This window comes from Salvelinus alpinus, chromosome 2 (assembly GCF_045679555.1).
Source record: "Salvelinus alpinus chromosome 2, SLU_Salpinus.1, whole genome shotgun sequence".
In the NCBI taxonomy this organism is placed as follows: Eukaryota; Metazoa; Chordata; class Actinopteri; order Salmoniformes; family Salmonidae; genus Salvelinus; species Salvelinus alpinus.
The window spans coordinates 87,159,861-87,182,427 of record NC_092087.1 but is presented as its reverse complement, the minus strand read 5'-3'; the positions used below and the strand labels follow the sequence as shown (position 1 = coordinate 87,182,427).

The 22,567-nt window shown below is 41.3% G+C and overlaps 3 protein-coding genes and 1 long non-coding RNA gene across 5 annotated transcripts in view; 1 reads left to right on the top strand and 3 right to left on the bottom strand.

Moving 5' to 3' along the window:
• The window catches only part of LOC139568076 (uncharacterized), a 245,886-nt gene that overhangs the window by 39,251 nt on the left and 184,068 nt on the right, over window positions 1-22,567 (top strand). The gene's annotated exons all lie outside the window — the stretch shown is intronic.
• LOC139568070 (putative nuclease HARBI1) lies at window positions 238-4,027 on the bottom strand. Its single transcript, XM_071389766.1, has 11 exons — window positions 3,222-4,027; window positions 2,960-3,134; window positions 2,808-2,869; window positions 2,639-2,725; window positions 2,510-2,551; window positions 2,268-2,441; window positions 2,153-2,188; window positions 1,500-2,054; window positions 1,315-1,430; window positions 1,107-1,218; window positions 238-1,012 (listed from the first exon to the last, which is right to left on the bottom strand). The coding sequence occupies exons 8-11, from the start codon at window positions 1,969-1,971 to the stop codon at window positions 642-644; spliced, it is 1,071 nt and encodes a 356-aa protein (XP_071245867.1). The 5' UTR covers window positions 1,972-2,054; window positions 2,153-2,188; window positions 2,268-2,441; window positions 2,510-2,551; window positions 2,639-2,725; window positions 2,808-2,869; window positions 2,960-3,134; window positions 3,222-4,027; the 3' UTR covers window positions 238-641.
• The window catches only part of LOC139568064 (B-cell receptor CD22-like), a 114,269-nt gene continuing 104,877 nt past the window's right edge, over window positions 13,176-22,567 (bottom strand). The window contains exons 6-10 of one of the 2 annotated variants that reach the window (XM_071389758.1): window positions 15,103-15,366; window positions 14,794-14,884; window positions 14,653-14,707; window positions 14,324-14,558; window positions 13,176-14,014 (exon numbers count right to left, since the gene is read on the bottom strand). In XM_071389758.1, the coding sequence (XP_071245859.1) occupies window positions 13,956-14,014; window positions 14,324-14,558; window positions 14,653-14,707; window positions 14,794-14,884; window positions 15,103-15,366 (704 nt within the window). In that variant the 3' untranslated portion in view covers window positions 13,176-13,955. The remainder of the gene's footprint in view (window positions 14,015-14,323; window positions 14,559-14,652; window positions 14,708-14,793; window positions 14,885-15,102; window positions 15,367-22,567) is intronic. The other variant, XM_071389759.1, reaches the window with a different exon arrangement.
• On the bottom strand, window positions 15,522-18,880 carry LOC139568071 (uncharacterized). The gene is made up of 6 exons (XM_071389767.1): window positions 18,845-18,880; window positions 17,930-18,007; window positions 17,309-17,644; window positions 16,943-17,161; window positions 16,129-16,815; window positions 15,522-15,779 (listed from the first exon to the last, which is right to left on the bottom strand). The coding sequence occupies exons 2-5, from the start codon at window positions 17,982-17,984 to the stop codon at window positions 16,409-16,411; spliced, it is 1,017 nt and encodes a 338-aa protein (XP_071245868.1). The 5' UTR covers window positions 17,985-18,007; window positions 18,845-18,880; the 3' UTR covers window positions 15,522-15,779; window positions 16,129-16,408.

Sequence of the window (22,567 nt, the reverse complement as noted above, 5' to 3'; positions counted from 1 at the left end):
ACAGTTGTTAAAATGACAGATGTGGGGCATTTCGTGAAATTGTACTTCAGTATGGTTTCATAAACAAAGACATGCTGATGTGCCAGAATATTAAGTATCACATTGTCATAAGTATCAAAACTGTAAAAACAATATGTAGCTTTTCTGCAGAAAGAACCAGCCTCATAAATTTATGACTTTATCCTTTTTCTTCAGTGTGGCCCTAGTACTCTGTCATATAAACAAATACACATTCCATATGAATATAAAAACACAATGTGTAACATTATGTTCCTTTATTGAATAAGGACAAAACAAAGCAGGTAAACCATCAGCTCCTTTCGAAACTGAAGTCACAGTGACTCTACAAGATGGAAAGCACAGAATCCAAGCATATTATACAAAATGATACATACACATTCAAAGGTCTGTATATAACACACCCTGCATGTCTGCACACTAAAATAAATGCAGGACAAATCCATACACATCAACTGAACAGACAAATGAATGGATGCAGTAGCCTCCCTGCAGCCTTGTATTACACACAGTATACCGCACAAACATCATAAGAGGCCAAATTCGTCAAAAAACGAACCCAAAAAAACCCAAATTCCTCTGCCACCGCAGGACATATTTAACCAAAATTGAAAGCACACATACTAACTAAAATAATTCAACACATATTGGTCCCTCAGCAGCCGACCACTGTCGTCATCAGGGAAGATTGCCGGATTGTCCCAGTCCATGGCTGGTGGCACTCTGGGGGCCCTCTCCTTCCTCAGGCAGGCCACATTGTGGAGGACAGCACAAGCCACAGTAATATCACATGCCCTAACAGGGCTGACCCTTAATTTGTGAAGGCAGTGAAAGCGTGCCTTCAGGAGGCCAAAGGTCATTTCAACTCTGGCCCTGGTCCTGGCATGGGCATGGTTGTAGGCCTGCTGTGCTTCCTGGGGGTCTGTGAAAGGTGTCAGGAGAAAAGGCTGGCAGCCATACCCCCTGTCTCCCAGCAACACACCAGAGAATTCACCTGTCAACACAAAATCTCATCATTACTACCTCATAAACACAGTGATATTCTTGACACAGCCATGATGGTTATAAATAGGGGTTGTGTGGCTTACCTTGTGATAGGCACTGATAGATTTCAGAGGCCCGAAAGATTCTGGAGTCATGGACTGAGCCAGGCCATTTTGCCACAACATTGCTGATCACACAGTCAGCATTGCAGACCATCTGAAATCATAAGATGAGGAATATTACACCAATCAATGCACATCACTGGCAATGCAGAGTGTTCGTCAATGGACAATATCAAAAAGTTATGTTCACCTGAACATTAATGCTGTGAAAGGATTTCCTATTCACAAAATTGGCCTCATGGGCACCTGAGGGGGCTTTTATCCTTATGTGTGTGCAGTCCACTGCACCAATGACATTGGGGAAACCTGTCACACAAAGTAATGAGTATCCTACTATGTGTTAACAGTTGTCCTGTAATTTGTAGATCCTCTTACCTGCAATCCTATAGAACTCCTCTTTGATGTCACAGAGTCTTCTGTGGCCAGGGAAGGAGATGAAGACATCTGCTAATGCTTTGATAGCCAGACACACACTCCTTATTGTGCGGCAAATTGTGGCCTTGTTCAGCTGTTCTGCATCCCCCACTGAGTACAGGAAGGCTCCACTAGCAAAAAAGCGCAAGGCCACACAAACCATTTGCTCCACACTCAGTACATGGCTCCGTGCAGTGCGGTGCTTAATCCTGGGACCCAGTAGTCTGCATAGATACCTGATGCCATCTGCAGAAAACCTGTATCTTTCATATAGATGGTCATCAGGGAAGGCCAGTGGGTCCAACCGGTCCCTGAAGACCCTTTCTCGCCTGTTGGCTCTCCTCAGCACAAGTGCTTCTTCATCCACCACATCTCGCACGAATGGGCATGCCATTGTCAGAGCAGAAAGGAACACACAATTTTGGGCCTTCATATAGGCTAGTGGCCACACCTGGTGCTGGGGGGGTGGGCAAAAGAGGGCGATGCCTTATAACGATGACTTGGTTGTACTGATTGCTGGGAAAATAAAAAAAACCTTAGAAAGAAGCCACCGTCCTGTGTGCTCACAATAAGAGCTCATATGTCATGGCTCACTTGACTTTACGAGAATATACCTAATTTTTATTTTGAGCTGTGTCATCTTCTTGGAGCTGGGGGAGGAAAGAAAAATAATGATTAATACATTTGTGTTACAGTTAGCATACAGTGTACATTGAAGGCATATCTCACCTCCCTCTCAAGTTTTTTTATTTCAAGGTCCAGTTTCCTAATTGTCCTCTTTTTTATTTCGGACTCCAGTGCAAGATTTTCCATCTTTTTCTTCTTGTACTGAATGTCTATGTCTGCCAGTTCTATTTGGCGCCGGAGGTGGTTGCCATACAACTTTCTGATAGCTTGTGAGCTCTGTGAACACAATACAATTAGCGCAGCTGGAATTTGGCAGGATGTGGTGTCCTTTTATTAATACGCACTATGTTGCCAGGCTGGTTTTCCCACTGTATAGCATCTGGGTCCTGTAAAAGAAATTAGATTTTTTGATTTTGATGAGGACTCCTCACCATTGTAGAGTAAATAGTACTTTCACAGTCTTAACATGATACCTCATGCCTTCTGGAATCCAGAGAGATGGTCTCCTCCTCATCATCGTCTCCATCATGTGCTGTTGCTGCTGCACTGGGGCCTTCACCCTATCACATTTAATCGGATTCATATTGAAGCTAGTAGACAAGACATGCCAGGCCTACAGTATGCCTTTGATGGAGTACTCACTGGATCAGCATCGTCTGGTGCTTGTGCTGGTGGCTCTAACAGGAACACAGTGCTGCCAGACACTGCAAGGCAATAGGTAAACCAAAGTCAGACAGTCCAAATTGATTCAATATGAATGTGGTTGTATCCCATGTAGAGATGGAAGGACATACCTTGAATGAAGCGGGTGGCATCTTGGGAGGAACCTATGCTCGTCTCTTTCCCCCCAGGGATCCCCTCTAAGACGGGCCTGCCTTTATAGCTCCAAGGCCATGTCCTCTGCTGGGGTAAGGTCAGCCTTTGGTGACCCACCACCCGTGCCTTGTCTGTGGGTATTCTTTTTCACTGCTAAAACAGTACAGACAATGTGTGAGCAGGCACCTTCTGGGTACAATATATGCTTGTGCTTTGTTAAATATTAGTCAGGGACCATACCATTCTGCAGAATGTTCTTGTATTTGATTTTGACCTGCTGCCATGTCCGTTTTGTCCCGTTCATGTTTAATCTACACACACACACACACACACACACACACACATTTAATGGAGTCACACTGCAAAAAATTACTTGGTATTTTTGTCTTGTTTTCAGTAAAAATATAAAAAAATGTATCATAGCTTTATACAGTGTGATGGAGTTACTTTACACAATTTCACTCATATCTGCAGTGCATTTCAATTAAAAATTTAACCGTTTCATAATTACAGTACAACTGCATTTTTGGAGATGTGAATTAAATATTTGAATTGTAATTGTGATGTTTCAGCGGAGCGGTGAGTGTGTAATTTTGCACTACTTACGCATTCAGGCGGTCTGCAATACTTTGCCACGCTTTTTCTCTTTGCTTTATCACTGTGGCGGTGTTGCCTTTCTTCTTAATTATATCTTTTACCTCCTCGTATGCCTCCATGAGGATTTGTGCTTCCGACGGGGAAAAGTACGCGGCTCTAGTTGCCATGGTAAATCAGTTAATCTGTGATCTGTGGCGGGGTCTATTTGAGTGAGCCGTGAGCGCGCACCTATCCAGGATTGGTTTCACCTGGCTTAATGAATCCGTGTCTGCTCATCCTGGCTTGGTCTTTGTGCAACCAATTAAGCCTGGACGCACATGTTTTGGCTTCATTGAGCTCAGCTGAGTCATTTATCCCGGATGTCTTAATTCTACTTTTGTGCAACAGGCCCCAGATCTGTAGTAATGTAAACACATATTTCTACATTGATTGTTCTGAAGCTGTTTTTTTCTCAGATCCCCAAATATAGGAGGATAAATGTTCAATCCTCTACGGTCCGTCAAGCTGTACAGCAGCCTAAAGACTGACCACCAGGTTCAATGATAAATCTTATCCCCAAGCTGTGAGGATAAACAGAGGGTGACTCACATACACACACACACACACACACACACACACACACACACACACACACACACACACACACACACACACACACACACACACACACACACACACACACACACACACACACACACACACACACACACACACACACACACACACACACACACACACACACACACACACACACACTGGAAAAGCCTTAAGCTTCACTCTACTGACCTCTAGTGGAAGGTGATATGTTACAAATACAATTTTGCAGTTACAGTTTTTATTACAATCGCTAGGACCACCTCTCAATACTTAGGTCACTTTTTCAAAACTCTTCACACAGTTCTCCTAACCAACTTTCAGCTTGGCACAGCAGTTAATTTCACATCCAAAATGCACTAAAACTGCCAAAACACTTCATACACTTCATCAAATCAACTCATTCTTCCATAACACTAGCAAAGGTTGTCACCCAACAAGCACACTTTGTCCCTCATAAAACAATGACCTAAAACACACTAACAACATGTAGCATTACACAATGTTTTGTTTTGTCAAATGCCTTGACAAAACAAGAATGACACCTCTCTACTGTTTAGAATTCAATGCAGTATATGTTACAGGAATGAATCAGACATGTTGCAATATGCTTCAATATGTTTTATGTCATTTTTTGGCATTGAGTGATTCCAAAATACAAGAATGTGTATATACACAATCTACCGATACAGATACAGTAGCAATACTAGTCAACCCTGTCTTATGCATTTGGCCACAGGTTCTCATCCACATCACATCTTATGTATAGATGTCCACCCTACTCACTTTCAGTCTGGTCCTGAAGGGCCCTACGATAAATCTGCTGTGTCACACATACATTTTAAATACTTTATTTGAAGCAATAATAAAAAATTTAAAAAGGGTTTAAACATTTTAATGGTCCCTGTATGTACGGCACTCAAGGGTCCAGAAATGACCTCCTTCTTGAAACAGCATGACAGCTGAAACAGAGCAGTACCTAGTTAATTGTTTTGTCCTAGTTTTTGTCAGACCCTCAATCTGGAGGCCACACACTGCCAGCCTGTCAGCCAAATATCAGCTCCACCAGCTAGCACCTCCACCCAGGCTGTCCAAGCACCACGAGGGGCTGGTATTTAAGCAGATTCTCTGTAAAGACCTGCTCCATGTAGCCGTTAAATGAGCAGCCCACTTCCACAATGAGCACCTCCCCCTGGCCTCTCCCCACAACAACTATATCTGGTGTATTTGGCACACAGGAAAACACATCATCATCAACATAAAACCAAATTCCCCTGACACAAGAATGTTTATGCATGTGTGCTGTTGGTGAGAGTACTTGTCTCACCTCACTGGCAATCAGGTCAACAAGGTGGTCATGTCTAGCAATGTACAAACCCCCCCCCACACACACACACACACTGCAGTGTTACAATGTTTGTTTGTGTGTCTTTTTTACCCTGGTTAATCATCTCATCACTATGTAGATCAACACTCCTACACTGAGACACTTTATGAATACTGGCCCTGATGTAACAACCAAAACACAGCTCAAAACATAACAACAAGTAAAATGATACATTAACCTCAAGTATATGACTTATTACTAAAAACAAATAACCAAAAACCACATTTCAAGATATCAAGAGTACTTACACACTGAAGGGGAGAGGTCTTGTACAGTGAGTCAACTGACTGGTAGTGAGAGGGAACTGCTAGTAAGTGTGTGTTCTGTGGTTGATACATATTTATAGTAGTCAGAACACAAGTAGCTGATACAGAACTGTCCTTTCCTTCCTCTTTAAGACATTAACATGCATAAGGACCAGAACAGCATGTCAGAGAAGAGAGGTTACTGTATTAAAATGGGTCCTACATTTCTAAAATGGACAAAATGTCCCCCATTTCCACTTTCATTTAAATACAGAACCATGTTAACAATATGTTGACTATTCTATGTGGAATGTTTATTATATCTTAGAATGTTATTCCTTGTCCCTCTGAGTTCTACATGGAACAGGTCAAAGTTCCATTTACATTTGGTCAGTTCCATGATGTCATTCATTCTATTCTACATCCCATTCAATTTACACTCCTCATCAGCTGCATCAAAGTGGTACTGAAGGTTCCAGTGTTCTAGACTAGAGTTCTCCCTTCTGGCATCTCAACATTACCGCACCATCCTAATAATAATGTCCTCAATAATATTGGACTAATAACCACATTACAAACTGACAATACATCAGATAGAATGGTGAAACACAACACTGGCTACTTGACAAAGTCACATTTAATCACACAAACACTGATGTCTGTAGTATTACAACATGCCACTATCATATTATGTTACACTGTTGACCCTTGTGTACAGCACTGGTAGTAGCACTAGTTAGCAGAGGAATCAGTATCATCATCACCATAGTCTGCTGTATTGACTGCTGCTGTCCATATACTGTATAGTCTAATGTAGCCTGTTATCTATATATAGTCGAATGTAGCCTGTTATCCATATATAGTCTAATGTGGCCTGTTATCCATATATAGTATAATGTAGCCTGTTATTCATATGGAGTCTAATGTGGCCTGTTATCCATATATAGTATAATGTAGCCTGTTATCCATATAGAGTCTAATGTGGCCTGTTATCCATATATAGTATAATGTAGCCTGTTATCCATATAGAGTCTAATGTGGTCTGTTATCCATATATAGTCTAATGTAGCCTGTTATCAATATAGAGTCTAATGTAGCCTGTTATCTATACATATTCTAATGTAGCCTGTTATCCATATAGAGTATAATGTAGCCTGTTATCTATATATAGTCTAATGTAGCCTGTTATCCATATATAGTATAATGTAGCCTGTTATCCATATATAGTCTAATGTGGCCTGTTATCCATATATAGTCTAATGTAGCCTGTTATCTATACATATTCTAATGTAGCCTATTATCCATATATATAGTCTAATGTGGCCTGTTATCCATATATATTCTAATGTAGCCTGTTATCCATATATATTCTAATGTAGCCTGTTATCCATGTATAGTCTAATGTAGCCTGTTATCCATATATAGTCTAATGTAGCCTGTTATCTATACATATTCTAATGTAGCTTGTTATCCATATATAGTCTAATGTAGCCTGTTATCCATATATAGTCTAATGTAGCCTGTTATCCATATATAGTCTAATGTAGCCTGTTATCTATATATAGTCTAATGTAGACTGTTATCCATATATAGGTTAATGTTGTGGCGTATTCTGCACAGAGCCTTCACCGTGCGCTGCCACTTTAAGAGCTCATCAGCAGTCAGGAAGGAGGAAATAAAGCTCTTCTGGCTCTCTGTGTGGAGCTGTTGGTTAGTGCACAGTGTGTGCAACTCTGCAGAAGGCTTGTTTATTTTCAGCGTGCTTAGTTGTAAAGTGTTAAGTTGATCGCCGGTGTTACCTCTCTAGGTCGTGGTTTTAAAATACTTATTTTTCCAGACGTTGAAGTTAGGTTCACTTTAGGTTCTGAATGAAAGATGAAAAGACGTTATTTATGTACGTCTGTGTTTGGGCCAAATGAAAGCTGGCCTAACACCAACGTCTATGATTGGTTCAGATTTGGACCTGACCAGACCAAAAATCAACGTCCGTGAACGTGGAAATCAGGGCCGGTCCGGAATGCACCAAAAAAACATCCAGTCCAGACAGGACCAAAAAAAGACCTCCAAGAGGTGTCAGTGTAGGATGGTGCTTAATGAGGTATAGCCTACAGTGTTGTCTGAAATTTAATTTTAGGAATGCTCATCTATGTTGTAGGCCTACCATTTGTAAAACACCAAAAAAGACTGCCAGTTCGGACATGACCAAAAAAGATGTCCAAAAGACGTCGGCCTGTGCTTACGGGGGTGTTTTCTACCATGTCGGCCCACAATGGAATTTTATGAATGACCATCCATTTGGTAGGTCCACCGTTTGTAAAACAGGCCGTTGCATCAACTTAATTAGTCCTGATTCCTGTGACTAATCAATTTGGAAAATTAAGCTCTTAATTTCAGCTACCCAAAATTATCAGGAGGAGTAATCCTGAGCCTATTTGCAAAGTGTTAACACAGCAGCAAATACAGAAATATATTTTTCTCTCTCACTATGATCAGCTTAGTAAAACATTGAAGGATACAAACTTGAAACCACTGATCATGGCAATTTAGCCCACGGGATGAATCTCCTGGACAGCAGTGACTAGCCTGGTTGTCCAGACCATATTGTCTATTTTACTTTGACCTGTCCTGTTTTTAGAATATGTTGTTTGTGAAGTGTCAGCTCATTTTTTATGTGATTGGGCGTCATTTAGGTTAGGCTATTTGATCGGAGAAACCTGATGTAAAAAGTTTCCCGAAAAGGCCACATATTCTTTATACCAAATGTTATATCTGCTGCATTATTTTTTGCAGAATGTTGGTGGAGCGCTGCAGTGATGCGTCTCTCCAACAGCACCCTGGAGAGGCATGCTGGGAATGGACAATATAAATATTTTGCATCCCTGTCTTTGACAAAGTGGTTACTGCTTATCACAGGGTGGAATCAGTCCTCACCTAAAAACCCCACTGGTTGAGAGGAATTGTCTTTCTTTTTAGGCAGAATTATGTGAGGTTTTCTGTGTTGTTGGATGTGGGTCTTGGTCAGTTTAGCTCAGAAAATGCTGCCCTCTTCAATCTGCCGCCATAGGCCTAATCCTATGCAGGCCGGCCTTGTGTTTCATGTTAATACTACTCCTAAACACAACCCACCATCACTGTGTCTCATGTTAATACTACTCCTAAACACAACCCACCATCACTGTGTCTCATGTTAATACTACTCCTAAACACAACCCACCATCACTCTCTCGTGTTAATACTACTCCTAAACTCAACCCACCATCACTGTCTCATGTTAAAACCTCTAACGAGTCACAAACCCGGATCCGGGATCCCCCCCATCAAAAAAGCTGACTAGCATAGCCTAGCCTAAAGCCACAGGGATATCATATAATCAAATGTTCATGAAATCACAAGTCCAAGACACCAAATGAAAGATACAGATCTTGTGAATCCAGCCATCATTTCCGATTTTTTAAATGTTTTACAGGGAAGACAAAATATGTATTTCTATTAGCTAACCACCATAGCAAAAGACACAACTTTTTTTTGTCCACCATTTTTTTACTCCATCAGTAGCTATCACTAATTCGACTAAATAAAGATATATATAGCCACTAACCAAGAAACAACTTCATAAGATGACAGTCTGATAACATATTTATGGTATAGCATATGTTTTTTTAGAAAAATGTGCATTTTTCAGGTATAAATCACAGTTTACCATTGCAGCCACTATCACAAAACTCACCCAAAGCGACTAGAATAACTACAGAGAGCAACGTGTATTACCTAATTACTCATCTTAAAACATTTCTGAAAAATACACAGCGTACAGCAAATGAAAGCCCAACATCTTGTGAATCCAGACAATATTTCAGATTTTCTAAGTGTTTTACAGCGAAAACACAATATATCGTTATATTAGCATACCACATGAGCTAACATCACCCCAGCATTGATTCGAGGCAAAAAGCGCGATAACGTTATCACCACCAAAATATATAAATTTTTTCACTAACCTTCTCAGAATTCTTCAGATGACAGTCCTGTAACATCATATTACACAATGCATATAGAGTTTGTTCGAAAATGTGCATATTTAGCATCACAAATCGTGGTTATGCTATGTAATCAGTCAAAACATGGCATGCATTCTGGCCGGCGCCATCTTGGAAGGGCACCTAAGTTTACGATTATTTATCGATTAGATTGACAAAAAAAATACAGGTTGGACAGCTAATGAAAGATGCATTGGTTATTAATGCAACCGCTGATTTAGATTTTTTAAATTAACCTTACTAGACATACAGTGTGCGTTACAGCTAGACTAGTGCCGCAATATTGGCCGAAAAATGCGTTTACATTTTTCCACATAAATACGGAATAAAATCATAAATAGTTCTTACTTTTGGACGAGCTTCCATCAGAGTCTTGGGCAAGGTGTCCTTTTGTCCAAAATAATCGTTGCTTTGTTGTAAAACGTCCACTTCAACTTCGGAACTAGCAGCTAACAGTAGCTACCTGGCACACACATGTCCAAATCCTCAAACGCAATACTACGAAAATTCCGAAAATAGCAATATACTCGCATAAACTGATATAAATCGGTTTCAAATAACTTCGTTATGATGTTTCTAACACCTATACCGAATTAAATTACAGACGGACATATCTAAGGCCGATAACTGAGCGTTTCAAAATGCTATCCTGGGGTCTTGCGTTGCGTAATGGCGGAAGTCGAAAAGGGAGCGCACCTCGTTCCTTGCCCTTTTATAAGCTCTGACAAATACGTAGAAACACCATTCCACTTCTCATCGGTTACTGACATCCAGGGGAAGGCGGGTGCAGTTCATTTCGATCCATAGGGCACACACAGAGTTTTAAACTGATCCGAGATCAGAGCCTAGTTTTCAGACCTTCGCATGTCCTGTCATGATTTTCGCTGTAGAAAGAGTTCTGGTTCACCCACAGACATAATTCAAACGGTTTTAGAAACTAGAGATTGTTTTCTATCCAATAGTAATAATAATATGCATATTGTACGAGCAAGAATTGAGTACAAGGCAGTTTAATTTGGAAATGTAAAAAAATAAATAATGCTAACAGCTCCCCCTATTGACAAAAGGTTTTAAATCAAGAAATAATCTGAACTTGTTAACTGTGAGATGTAATATTATCAATCATGGAACATTCCGGTATGTTCCATCTTTCTGTGTTCCGGAGTGGAACGCCCTCGCTGGTGGAACTACCTTCAACACTCCAAACATCCATGATGTCATATTGTGTCTGCATGATGTGTTTTAAAATGGCAATAAATAATATTTCATGTAACAGGACATGGCTCCTTCTGAAAGTGTCTGTGTTTATTTTGTACTGATGATGATGATGATATTGAAGGTGAATAAACCACTATTGCTATTCAACCCAATGTAAATGTATTATTTGTAGTTACTATATGTACTGTAAAGTACAAGAGCTGAGATGTTGAAAGCTTTCCATGTTCTCTCAACTGAAGAAACTGTTATAACAAGGTGAAAACAATGACAATGAAGTTTATTGTTAAAAGTATATTTAAAAAAATGTCACAACACAGTTTACAAAAACAAACATTTGATAAAAGCATTAAGAAACGTTGCATCAAGCAGAACACTTTCCTGGACGTTGAGGCAAAAGTCTCAAAGTTGATGATTGTTTCAGAAACATAACATAAAAAAATACATAATTATATAAAATGCATTCGGAAAGTATTTAGACCCCCTAACTTTTTTCAAATTTTGTTACATTACACCCCTCTTCTAAAATAGATTAAATAAAATTGTATTCTCAATCTACCACACTATACACATAATGACAAAACAAATAAAGGGTTTTTAAAAAGGTTTGCAAATGTATTAAAAATAAAAAACAGAAATATCTTTAGATAAGTATTCAGACAATTTTCTTTGAGACCCGAAATTTAACTCAGCTGCATCTTGTTTTTATAAATCCTCCTTGAGATGTTTCTACAACTTGATTGGAGTCCACCTGTGGTAAATTCAACTGACTGGACATGATTTGGTAAAGCACACACCTATCTATATACGGTCCCACAGTTGACAGTGCATGTCAGAGCAAAAATCATCAGGTCGATGGAATTGTCTCTAGAACTCAGAGACAGGATTGTACTGAGGCACAGATCTGGGGAAGGGTACCAAAACATTTCTGCAGTTTTGAAGGTCCAAGAACACAGTGGCCTCCATCATTCATAAATAGAAGACGTTTGGAACCACCAAGACTCTTCCTAGAGCTGGCCACCTGGTCAAACCGATCAATCGGGGGAGAAGGGCCTTGGTCGGCGAGGTGACCAAGAACCCGATGGTCACTCTGACAGAGCTCCAGAGTTCCTCTGTGGAGATGGGAAAGCCTTCAAGAAGGACAGCCATCTCTGCAGCACTCCACCAATCAGGCATTTATGGTAGAGTGGCCAGACAGAAGCCAATGGCACATGAAAGCCCGCTTGGAGTTTGCCAAAAGGCACCTAAAGACCCTCAGACCATGAGAAACAAGATTATCTGGTCTGATGTAACCAAGATTGATCTCTTTGGCCTGAATGCTAAGCATCACGTCTGGATGAAACCTGGCACCATCCCTACGGTGAAGCATGGTGGTGGCAGCATCATGCTGTGGGGATATTTTTTAGCGGCAGGGACTGGGAGACTAGTCAGGATTGAGGGATAGATGAATGGAGAAAAGTACAGAGAGATCCTTGACGAAAACCAGCTCCAGAGGGCTCAGGGCCTCAGACTGGGGCGAAGGTTCAACCTTCCTATAGGACAAGGACCCTAAGCACACAGCCAAGACAACGCAGGAGTGGCTTCGGGAGAAATCTCAATGTCCTTGAGTGGCCCAGCCAGAGCCCGGACATGAACCTGATCGAACCTCTCTGGAGAGACCTGAAAATATCTGTTCAGCGACGCTCCCCATCCAACATGACCAAGCTTGAGAGGATCTGCAGATAATGGGAGAAACTCCCCAAATACAGGTGTGCCAAGCTTGTAGCATCATACCCAAGAAGACTCGAGGCTGTAATCGTTGCCAAAGGTGCTTCGACAAAGTACTGATTAAAGGGTCTGAATACTTAAGTAAATGTGATATTGCAGTTTTTTTGTATTTATACATTTGCAAAATTGTCTAAAAACCTTTTTTGCTTTAGCATTATGGGGTTTTGTGTGTAGATTGATGAGGAGAGAACTATTTAATCAATTTGAGAATAAGTTAGAAACATCACAACATGTGGAACCAGTCAAGGGGTCTGAATACTTTCCGAATGGACTGTAACATAGAACTGGAACTCAAGCTTGCCTAGGTCAGAAAATACAATGTTTTTCAACTTAAAAATATATTTTTTAAATGTTAAGGTCCTTTTCTTATTCATCATTGTTTCAAAGTCATAACTGACCCTAGATCAGAACTCCTACTCTAAGTTTGAATAGAGTAGTCCTGTGACTCAGTTGGTAGAGCATGGTGCATGGGTTCCATTCCTGCTGGGACTTCCCATACAAAAAATGTATTCAAACATGACTGTAATAGCAGTGAATTTGGATAAAAGTGTCTACTAGATGGCATATATTATTATATACTATTATAAACTGGGTAGTTTGGTTCCTGGATGCTGATTGGCTGAAACAGCATTTCAGAAGTCTATACTGTATATCAGACAATATACCACGGGTATGACGTAAAAATACTTGTTTACTGTTCTATTTATGTTGTTAACCAGTTTAAAATAAGCCGTGGTACAGTATATTAGCCACGTACCACAAACCCCGAGGTGCCTTATTTTAAACTGGTTACCAATGTACTTAGACCAGTAAATACAAATGTTAATACCCATGGTATACGGTCTGGTGTACCACGCCTTTCAGCTAATCAGCATTCACGGTTCAAACAACCCGGTTTATAATGGTCAATATTCCACACCTCCACAGGCATTATATCACTTAGTTTAAATATACAGGTCAAGATATATATGATTTTTGTCAAACTTGTTCTTTTCAGGTCTTCTTCTTTCTGGGTTTGTTGTGTTCAGGTCTTCCTGGTTCTGGGTTTGTTGTGTTCGTGTCTTCTTGGTTCTGGGTTTGTTGTGTTCAGGTCTTCTTGGTTCTGGGTTTGTTGCGTTCAGGTCTTCTTGGTTCAGGGTTTGTTGACTATACTGTAGAGAACAGAGGAGTCCTCCTCAGCTGCTTGTGCTGCTGAAGAGAGAGAAACAAAAATGAAACAAAGATATCATCCCAAATGGTGGCACCCTATAGGGCTCTGTCTAAAGTAGTGCACTAAATAGGGAATAGGGTTCCATTTGGAACAGAAGAACAGTTCCTCAAAACCATCATCACATCAGTCCCTCATTATATACATGTCATAGTAACTGTCCTGAGATGTCCATTGTTGGGTTCATAGTTTGGGTTCATAAGTGTCACTAGGAGTCAACTGTTTTTCTTATTGATGACATCTCCTACAATAAACTGCAGCATATGAATGACCTTAATGCAGAATATGCTCACCTGTTGGCAGCACTGGGAGGTTGAATTTCAGAGCAGCGTACTGGACATCCTCATCCTCTTTCTGGGGCTGAGGCACTTGGACGGTGGAGTACAGAGGTACTTCCTGGTTTTTGGAGCGAGAGAAGTGGACGCTGGCGTAGTGAACATCATCCTGGTCGTCTGTGGCTGCTGTCTGTGCTGCAGTAGAGGTCATGACCATGCCTGAGATGCTGTCATACACTGGACTAGAGTCTCCCTGATGAGAGAGTGGACAGACAACATGAGGAGTGGAAATGTCCCACAAAGCATAAACATTAATCACAGTCATCTTCTGATTCCAACAGACTCACCAGTCCATCATCTGCTGTGACTTTTGGGTCAGAGGTGGATTTGGAGGCTTTCTTCCTGTTTTGTAAACAAATGAATGAATAAATGAATGAATGAATTATTGAATCTTCTAAAGTGAAATAATAAACAACAAAAAAACTCACCTGAACCACATGAGTCCAGAGAGACAGAGGATGAGAACCAGAACAACCACTATGATTCCTACAGCTGCAGTCAGAACTGAGGTCTGTTTCCCTAAAATAAAATATGGATGATATGAGTACACAGCATGTTCTAATGAACTAAATATTATTATAATAATAAAACAGAATATCAATGTAATACTTGTTAATACTTGGGGATTTTATAAGCAAACCTGTAGTTATTAACAAAAGTGTAATAATCCAAAGTATAAATATTAAGATATATCTTGAAAAGTAATTTTGTATTGAGTTATTAAAGAAAAATTTTACCTGCTACAATGATCTTCAGAGTAGTAGAGTTCATAGATGCTATTGTATTCTCAGCCTCACAGTAATATTCTCCTCTGTCCTCAGAGATTATGTTAGTGATGCTGTAACTCTGTCCTGATCCTTTCAGTGAAGCTCCATTCTTCTTGTACCAGGTGTATTTGTCCACAGGTGGGTTGGCATCACTGCTGCAGGTCAGAGTCACTGAACTGCCCTCCATTATTTCACCAGAGGGACTGACTGACACTGAGGTGTTCTTTGGGCCATCTGGTGGACAATATGTAACACATTGTTCATACATAGAGCTTTACATGAGGAGCATAATGGAACTTGGACTTGTGATTGAAATAAATTAAATATGACTTTAAATATGTGTGATTCTCTGATCAAAAGAAGATAAGATTAGGTGTATTTACACTGAATGTCCACAGACACAGAAGAAGAGTTGAGACTCCCATATATACTCTCAGCCTCACAGTAGTATTCTCCACTGTCCTCAGAGTTAATGTTGGTGATGAGGAAGGCCTTTTCAGATCCTGTCAGTGAAGCTCCATTCTTCTTGTACCAGGTGTATTTGTCCACAGGTGGGTTGGCATCACTGCTGCAGGTCAGAGTCACTGAACTGCCCTCCACTATTTCACCAGAGGGACTGACTGACACTGAGGTGTTCTTTGGAGCATCTAGTAAAGCAGAATTTGTCAGAGGGTCAGGACTGTAGTATACTACCTCAAATGACATCATGTCAAAAATAAATAACATCTAAAGTCAGAGGACTATCTAAAACTATCACTTACACAAAACATGAACAAGAATACATTTGGAGATACTTTAGGACTTGAGTTTCTACCAAACTATTCTTCAAGTGTTTGAGGTACTGAACATTCTAACTATAGACATGCATACATCTATGACATTGTCTGTAATTTCTATGTGATGATGAATATTGATAGATAAAGCAGTAATACCCTTCTCATTGATATTAAATGATTGATACTTTCTAAGTAGAATAGTAGTTTAATTCATACTCACACACTGCAGGAGAGTGGAGGTCCTCATGGTGTTCTACAGCACAGGAGTAACTGTCCACAGAATGACCCAACACTACTAGGGTATTACTAGAGTATTGTTGGGAAGTGGGCTCATCGAGACGTTGTCCGTTCTTGTACCAGATGTAGGTGGGGTTGTCAGTCAGAGTACAGGTGGTGCTACAGGTCAGTGTCTTCTGTCCCTCTGCAGCAGGAGTCACCTTCACCTGCAGACCTGAAACAATATGTATAAAACCACATACACCTCTGTGTTAACAGGATGGTTAATATATTTTCTCCTGTAATTCAATATGATGTACAGTTGTATCATACACTGTAGTATTACCTGTGACAGACAGAGTTGTTCCTGGGAAACTATGACCCCATTCAAAGTTGTATGTTTTAAAAGTGAAGCGATACTCAGCTGAGTCCTCCTCTCTCAGATCTGTGATTCTCAGGGTGGACAGACCTTCGTATGTTCCAGTCACTTTGTCAGGGTACTTCACACGAACTGCATACCCGGGGTCTGAGGTTAGGTCTTCAGGGGTCGTCGTATCACTTCTAAACCAGAATGTTGATGTGGTGTAATAATAACCAACATAAGTACAGGATATGTCCACTGTTGACCCCTTTAAGACACAGATTCTCCTCTTGGTGTAAGTCACGCTGTTGCATCTCTGACCCTGAACACCTGAAACATAGTGACATAACAAGAGGTCAAATAGATTGTATTCTCAGTTCTATCTAGAAAATGCTAAAAGTTCTCAAATGACAAAGTGAAACCGACACACAGTATAATGTATTAAAGAAACACTCACACACTGCAGGAGAGTGGAGATCCTCATGGCCTTTTACACCACAGGAGTAGCTGTCTTCATAGTTGCTGGAGACTGAGCTTTTGTACTGGGGGGAGGTGCTCTCATCTAGATGTTGTCCGTTCTTGTACCAGATGTAGGTGGGGTTATCAGTCAGAGTACAGGTGGTGCTACAGGTCAGTGTCTTATCCTGATGTCCACCAGTCACCTTCACCTGAAGACCTGGAGAATAAACAATATCACTGTAAATCCCTTCATCACTGACTTATCACTCTAACACAAAGATGGAAGAAATCCTATATTATACAGACTATAATACATACAACAGAACTAATTGGAATTGAACATAAAAACACTGTTTTACTGTACCTGTGACAGACAAAGTCACTCCATGTTTGCCAGTATATGTCCCTCCTTCCTGATCTGTTAATAGTCTGAACCAGTATGTAGCTGAGTCTCTCTCTCTCAGGTCTGTGATTCTCAGGGTGCAGTCTTTCTCCTTATCCCCATGATACTCCAGACGACCTGCATACTCTGGGTCCTGACCTAGATCTTCAGTGTCCATATTAGTGAACCAGAAGGTTGATGTGACGTTATGACCTCTGGGATATCTGAAAGAGCAGGTCAGCTTCACTGTTGACCCCTTCAAGGCACAGATACTCTGAGTGGTGTAAATCACACTCCAGCCATTCTGACCCAGTACCACTGAAACACACAGTCACACAACACAACATTTATTAAATGAAAATTAAGCAAAAATGTCTCTCACTAAAAGTATTGTTGGTCCACATTTTGTTGCCATAGTTGCTGAGTTGGGTGTGAATGGAAACCACAGATAAGCATCTCTCAATGAGGAGTGAAAGACAACTATATAAAGTGAAGTAGATACGACAAACAGATCAACATAATAACATTATGACTCTTAACATTTTAGACATGTTTGTAAATAGAAACACAGGGCAACTAAAACAGTTATGAAAGGGACCATACCTGCTACAGACCAGAGAAAGATCACCAACACACTTCCTGCTTTTCTCAAAGCCATTGTTGCATCTCCCACCCTGCAGTCTTAGAAACATAAACAACAACTCACTCTATAGCTGGTGAATACCTACATACATCATCATCAACAACAACCACTTATTGAACAGATCTGTAGAACTGTAAACACATATTTCTACATTGATTGTTGTGAAGCTGTTTTGTTCTCAGAACCCCAAATATAGGAGGATAAATGTTCAATCCTCTACGGTCCGTCAAGCTGTACAGCAGCCTAAAGACTGACCACTAGGTTCAATGATAGCTCCTATCCCCAAGCTGTGAGGATAAACAGCCAGTGACTGACAACCACACACACACACACACACACACACACACACACACACACACACACACACACACACACACACACACACACACACACACACACACACACACACACACACACACACACACACACACACACACACACACACACACACACACACACACACACACACACACACACACACACACACACACACACACACACACACACATACACACACACACACACACACACACAGAGTGCATCTGTAGTTAAGGCCCATGGAGTCTGTATCAAAGTCTAGAGAGCTGGTTGTTATGGATGTAGAAAGGTTAAAACACACATCCTACACAGTATAGATGTCAACCCTACTCCCTATCAGTCTGGTCCTGAAGGGCCCTCAGATAAATCCACTGTGTCACACACACACTCACCCATGCCGGGGGAGACACTTTATGAATACTGGCCCTGATGTGACAACCAAAACACAGCTCAAAACATAACAAGAAGTAAAGGATACATTACCCTCAAGTATATGACTTATGACTAAATACAAATAACCAAAAACTATATTTCAAGATATTGTCAAGAGTACTTACAGAGTGAAGTGAAGGGGAGATGTCTTGTACAGTGAGTCAACTTACTGGTAGTGAGTGAAAACAAGAAGTAAGTGTTGAATCATTATAAAAGCAGTCAGAACACAAGTAGCTGATGCAGAACTGTCCTTCCTGTTTAGTAAAGACATTAACATCCACGACAACCAGACCAACACGACAGAAAAGGGCTGTTACTGTATTTGAACAGATATTGTGAAAAAGACAAGTCTGGGCATGTATTTATTTTATTTAAAAAATGTGTCAATTTCCAATGTGGTCTTTTACACTACATACAGAACCATGTAAACAATGTGCTGACTACACTATTTATAACGTTAACATTTTAATGACCTACCTTGTCCTTCTGAGTTCTGTATATACAGGTCAAAGTTCCATGATGTCATTCAATTAGAACCCATTCCATTTATACACCCATGACCATCACTCCTCATCATCTGCATCAAAGTGGTACTGAAGGTTCCAGTGTTCTAGACTAGAGCTCCACCTAGTGGCATCTCAACATTACTGCAGTGTCCTAGACTATAGCTCTCCCTACTGGCATCTCAACATTACTGCAGTGTTCTAGACTAGAGGTCTCCCTACTGGCATCTCAACATTACTGCAGTGTTCTAGACTAGAGGTCTCCCTACTGGCATCTCAACATTACTGCAGTGTTCTAGACTAGAGCTCTCCCTACTGACATCTCAACATTACTGCAGTGTTCTAGACTAGAGGTCTCCCTACTGGCATCTCAACATTACTGCAGTGTTCTAGACTAGAGGTCTCCCTACTGGCATCTCAACATTACTGCAGTGTTCTAGACTAGAGCTCTCCCTACTGACATCTCAACATTACTGCAGTGTTCTAGCCTAGAGGTCTCCCTACTGGCATCTCAACATTACTGCAGTGTTCTAGACTAGAGGTCTCCCTACTGGCATCTCAACATTACTACAGTGTTCTAGACTAGAGCTCTCCCTACTGGCATCTCAACATTACTGCAGTGTTCTAGACTAGAGTTCTCCCTACTGGCATCTCAACATTACTGCAGTGTCCTAGACTATAGCTCTCCCTACTTGCATCTCAACATTACTGCAGTGTTCTAGACTAGAGGTCTCCCTACTGGCATCTCAACATTACTGCAGTGTTCTAGACTAGAGCTCTCCCTACTGACATCTCAACATTACTGCAGTGTCCTAGACTATAGCTCTCCCTACTGGCATCTCAACATTACTGCAGTGTTCTAGACTAGAGGTCTCCCTACTGGCATCTCAACATTACTGCAGTGTTCTAGACTAGAGGTCTCCCTACTGGCATCTCAACATTACTGCAGTGTTCTAGACTAGAGCTCTCCCTACTGACATCTCAACATTACTGCAGTGTTCTAGACTAGAGGTCTCCCTACTGGCATCTCAACATTACTGCAGTGTTCTAGACTAGAGGTCTCCCTACTGGCATCTCAACATTACTGCAGTGTTCTAGACTAGAGCTCTCCCTACTGACATCTCAACATTACTGCAGTGTTCTAGACTAGAGGTCTCCCTACTGGCATCTCAACATTACTGCAGTGTTCTAGACTAGAGGTCTCCCTACTGGCATCTCAACATTACTGCAGTGTTCTAGACTAGAGTTCTCCCTACTGGCATCTCAACATTACTGCAGTGTTCTAGACTATAGCTCTCCCTACTGGCATCTCAACATTACTGCAGTGTTCTAGACTAGAGGTCTCCCTACTGGCATCTCAACATTACTGCAGTGTTCTAGACTAGAGCTCTCCCTACTGACATCTCAACATTACTGCAGTGTTCTAGACTAGAGGTCTCCCTACTGGCATCTCAACATTACTGCAGTGTTCTAGACTAGAGGTCTCCCTACTGGCATCTCAACATTACTACAGTGTTCTAGACTAGAGCTCTCCCTACTGGCATCTCAACATTACTGCAGTGTTCTAGACTAGAGTTCTCCCTACTGGCATCTCAATATTACTGCAGTGTCCTAGACTATAGCTCTCCCTACTGGCATCTCAACATTACTGCAGTGTTCTAGACTAGAGGTCTCCCTACTGGCATCTCAACATTACTGCAATGTTCTAGACTAGAGCTCTCCCTACTGACATCTCAACATTACTGCAGTGTTCTAGACTAGAGGTCTCCCTACTGGCATCTCAACATTACTGCAGTGTTCTAGACTAGAGGTCTCCCTACTGGCATCTCAACATTACTGCAGTGTTCTAGACTAGAGCTCTCCCTACTGACATCTCAACATTACTGCAGTGTTCTAGACTAGAGGTCTCCCTACTGGCATCTCAACATTACTGCAGTGTTCTAGACTAGAGGTCTCCCTACTGGCATCTCAACATTACTGCAGTGTTCTAGACTAGAGTTCTCCCTACTGGCATCTCAACATTACTGCAGTGTCCTAGACTATAGCTCTCCCTACTGGCATCTCAACATTACTGCAGTGTTCTAGACTAGAGGTCTCCCTACTGGCATCTCAACATTACTGCAGTGTTCTAGACTAGAGCTCTCCCTACTGACATCTCAACATTACTGCAGTGTTCTAGACTAGAGGTCTCCCTACTGGCATCTCAACATTACTGCAGTGTTCTAGACTAGAGGTCTCCCTACTGGCATCTCAACATTACTGCAGTGTTCTAGACTAGAGCTCTCCCTACTGACATCTCAACATTACTGCAGTGTTCTAGACTAGAGGTCTCCCTACTGGCATCTCAACATTACTGCAGTGTTCTAGACTAGAGGTCTCCCTACTGGCATCTCAACATTACTGCAGTGTTCTAGACTAGAGGTCTCCCTACTGGCATCTCAACATTACTGCAGTGTTCTAGACTAGAGGTCTCCCTACTGGCATCTCAACATTACTGCAGTGTCCTAGACTATAGCTCTCCCTACTGGCATCTCAACATTACTGCAGTGTTCTAGACTAGAGGTCTCCCTACTGGCATCTCAACATTACTGCAGTGTTCTAGACTAGAGCTCTCCCTACTGACATCTCAACATTACTGCAGTGTTCTAGACTAGAGGTCTCCCTACTGGCATCTCAACATTACTGCAGTGTTCTAGACTAGAGGTCTCCCTACTGGCATCTCAACATTACTACGGTGTTCTAGACTAGAGCTCTCCCTACTGGCATCTCAACATTACTGCAGTGTTCTAGACTAGAGCTCCCCCTACTGGCATCTCAACATTACTGCAGTGTTCTAGACTAGAGGTCTACCTACTGGCATCTCAACATTACTGCAGTGTTCTAGACTAGAGGTCTACCTACTGGCATCTCAACATTACTGCAGTGTTCTAGACTAGAGACCTACCTACTGGCATCTCAACATTACTGCAGTGTTCTAGACTAGAGGTCTACCTACTGGCATCTCAACATTACTGCAGTGTTCTAGACTAGAGCTCTCCCTACTGGCATCTCAACATTACTGCAGTGTTCTAGACTAGAGCTCTACCTACTGGCATCTCAACATTACTGCAGTGTTCTAGACTAGAGGTCTCCCTACTGGCATCTCAACATTACTGCAGCCTCCAGTCCTCATGATGACCTCATTCATTTGGGAAGTAATAGGAATAAAATGAATGATGTTCCCGTCATTCCAGCCATTATAATGAGCCCGTCCTCCTGTATACCAGCCTCCTCTGTTGTACAGTACTGGTAGAGGCTGTATCTAGGAAAGGCATGATTGAACATCACCATAGCCTGCTGTACTGA

What these genes read in the sequence shown, in the direction of transcription:
- LOC139568070 (XM_071389766.1), bottom strand. Translation starts at nt 1,971, where the DNA reads ATGAAGGCCCAAAATTGTGTGTTCCTTTCTGCTCTGACAATGGCATGC. An exon ending in GGAGTTCTATAGGATTGCAG is followed by an intron (nt 1,431 to 1,499) that starts GTAAGAGGATCT and finishes TTTGTGTGACAG; the next exon opens with GTTTCCCCAATGTCATTGGT. An exon ending in CTATCAGTGCCTATCACAAG is followed by an intron (nt 1,013 to 1,106) that starts GTAAGCCACACA and finishes TTGTGTTGACAG; the next exon opens with GTGAATTCTCTGGTGTGTTG.
- LOC139568071 (XM_071389767.1), bottom strand. Translation starts at nt 17,984, where the DNA reads ATGGCTTTGAGAAAAGCAGGAAGTGTGTTGGTGATCTTTCTCTGGTCT. An exon ending in CTTTCTCTGGTCTGTAGCAG is followed by an intron (nt 17,645 to 17,929) that starts GTATGGTCCCTT and finishes TGTGTGTTTCAG; the next exon opens with TGGTACTGGGTCAGAATGGC. An exon ending in TCTCCACTCTCCTGCAGTGT is followed by an intron (nt 16,816 to 16,942) that starts GTGAGTGTTTCT and finishes ACTATGTTTCAG; the next exon opens with GTGTTCAGGGTCAGAGATGC.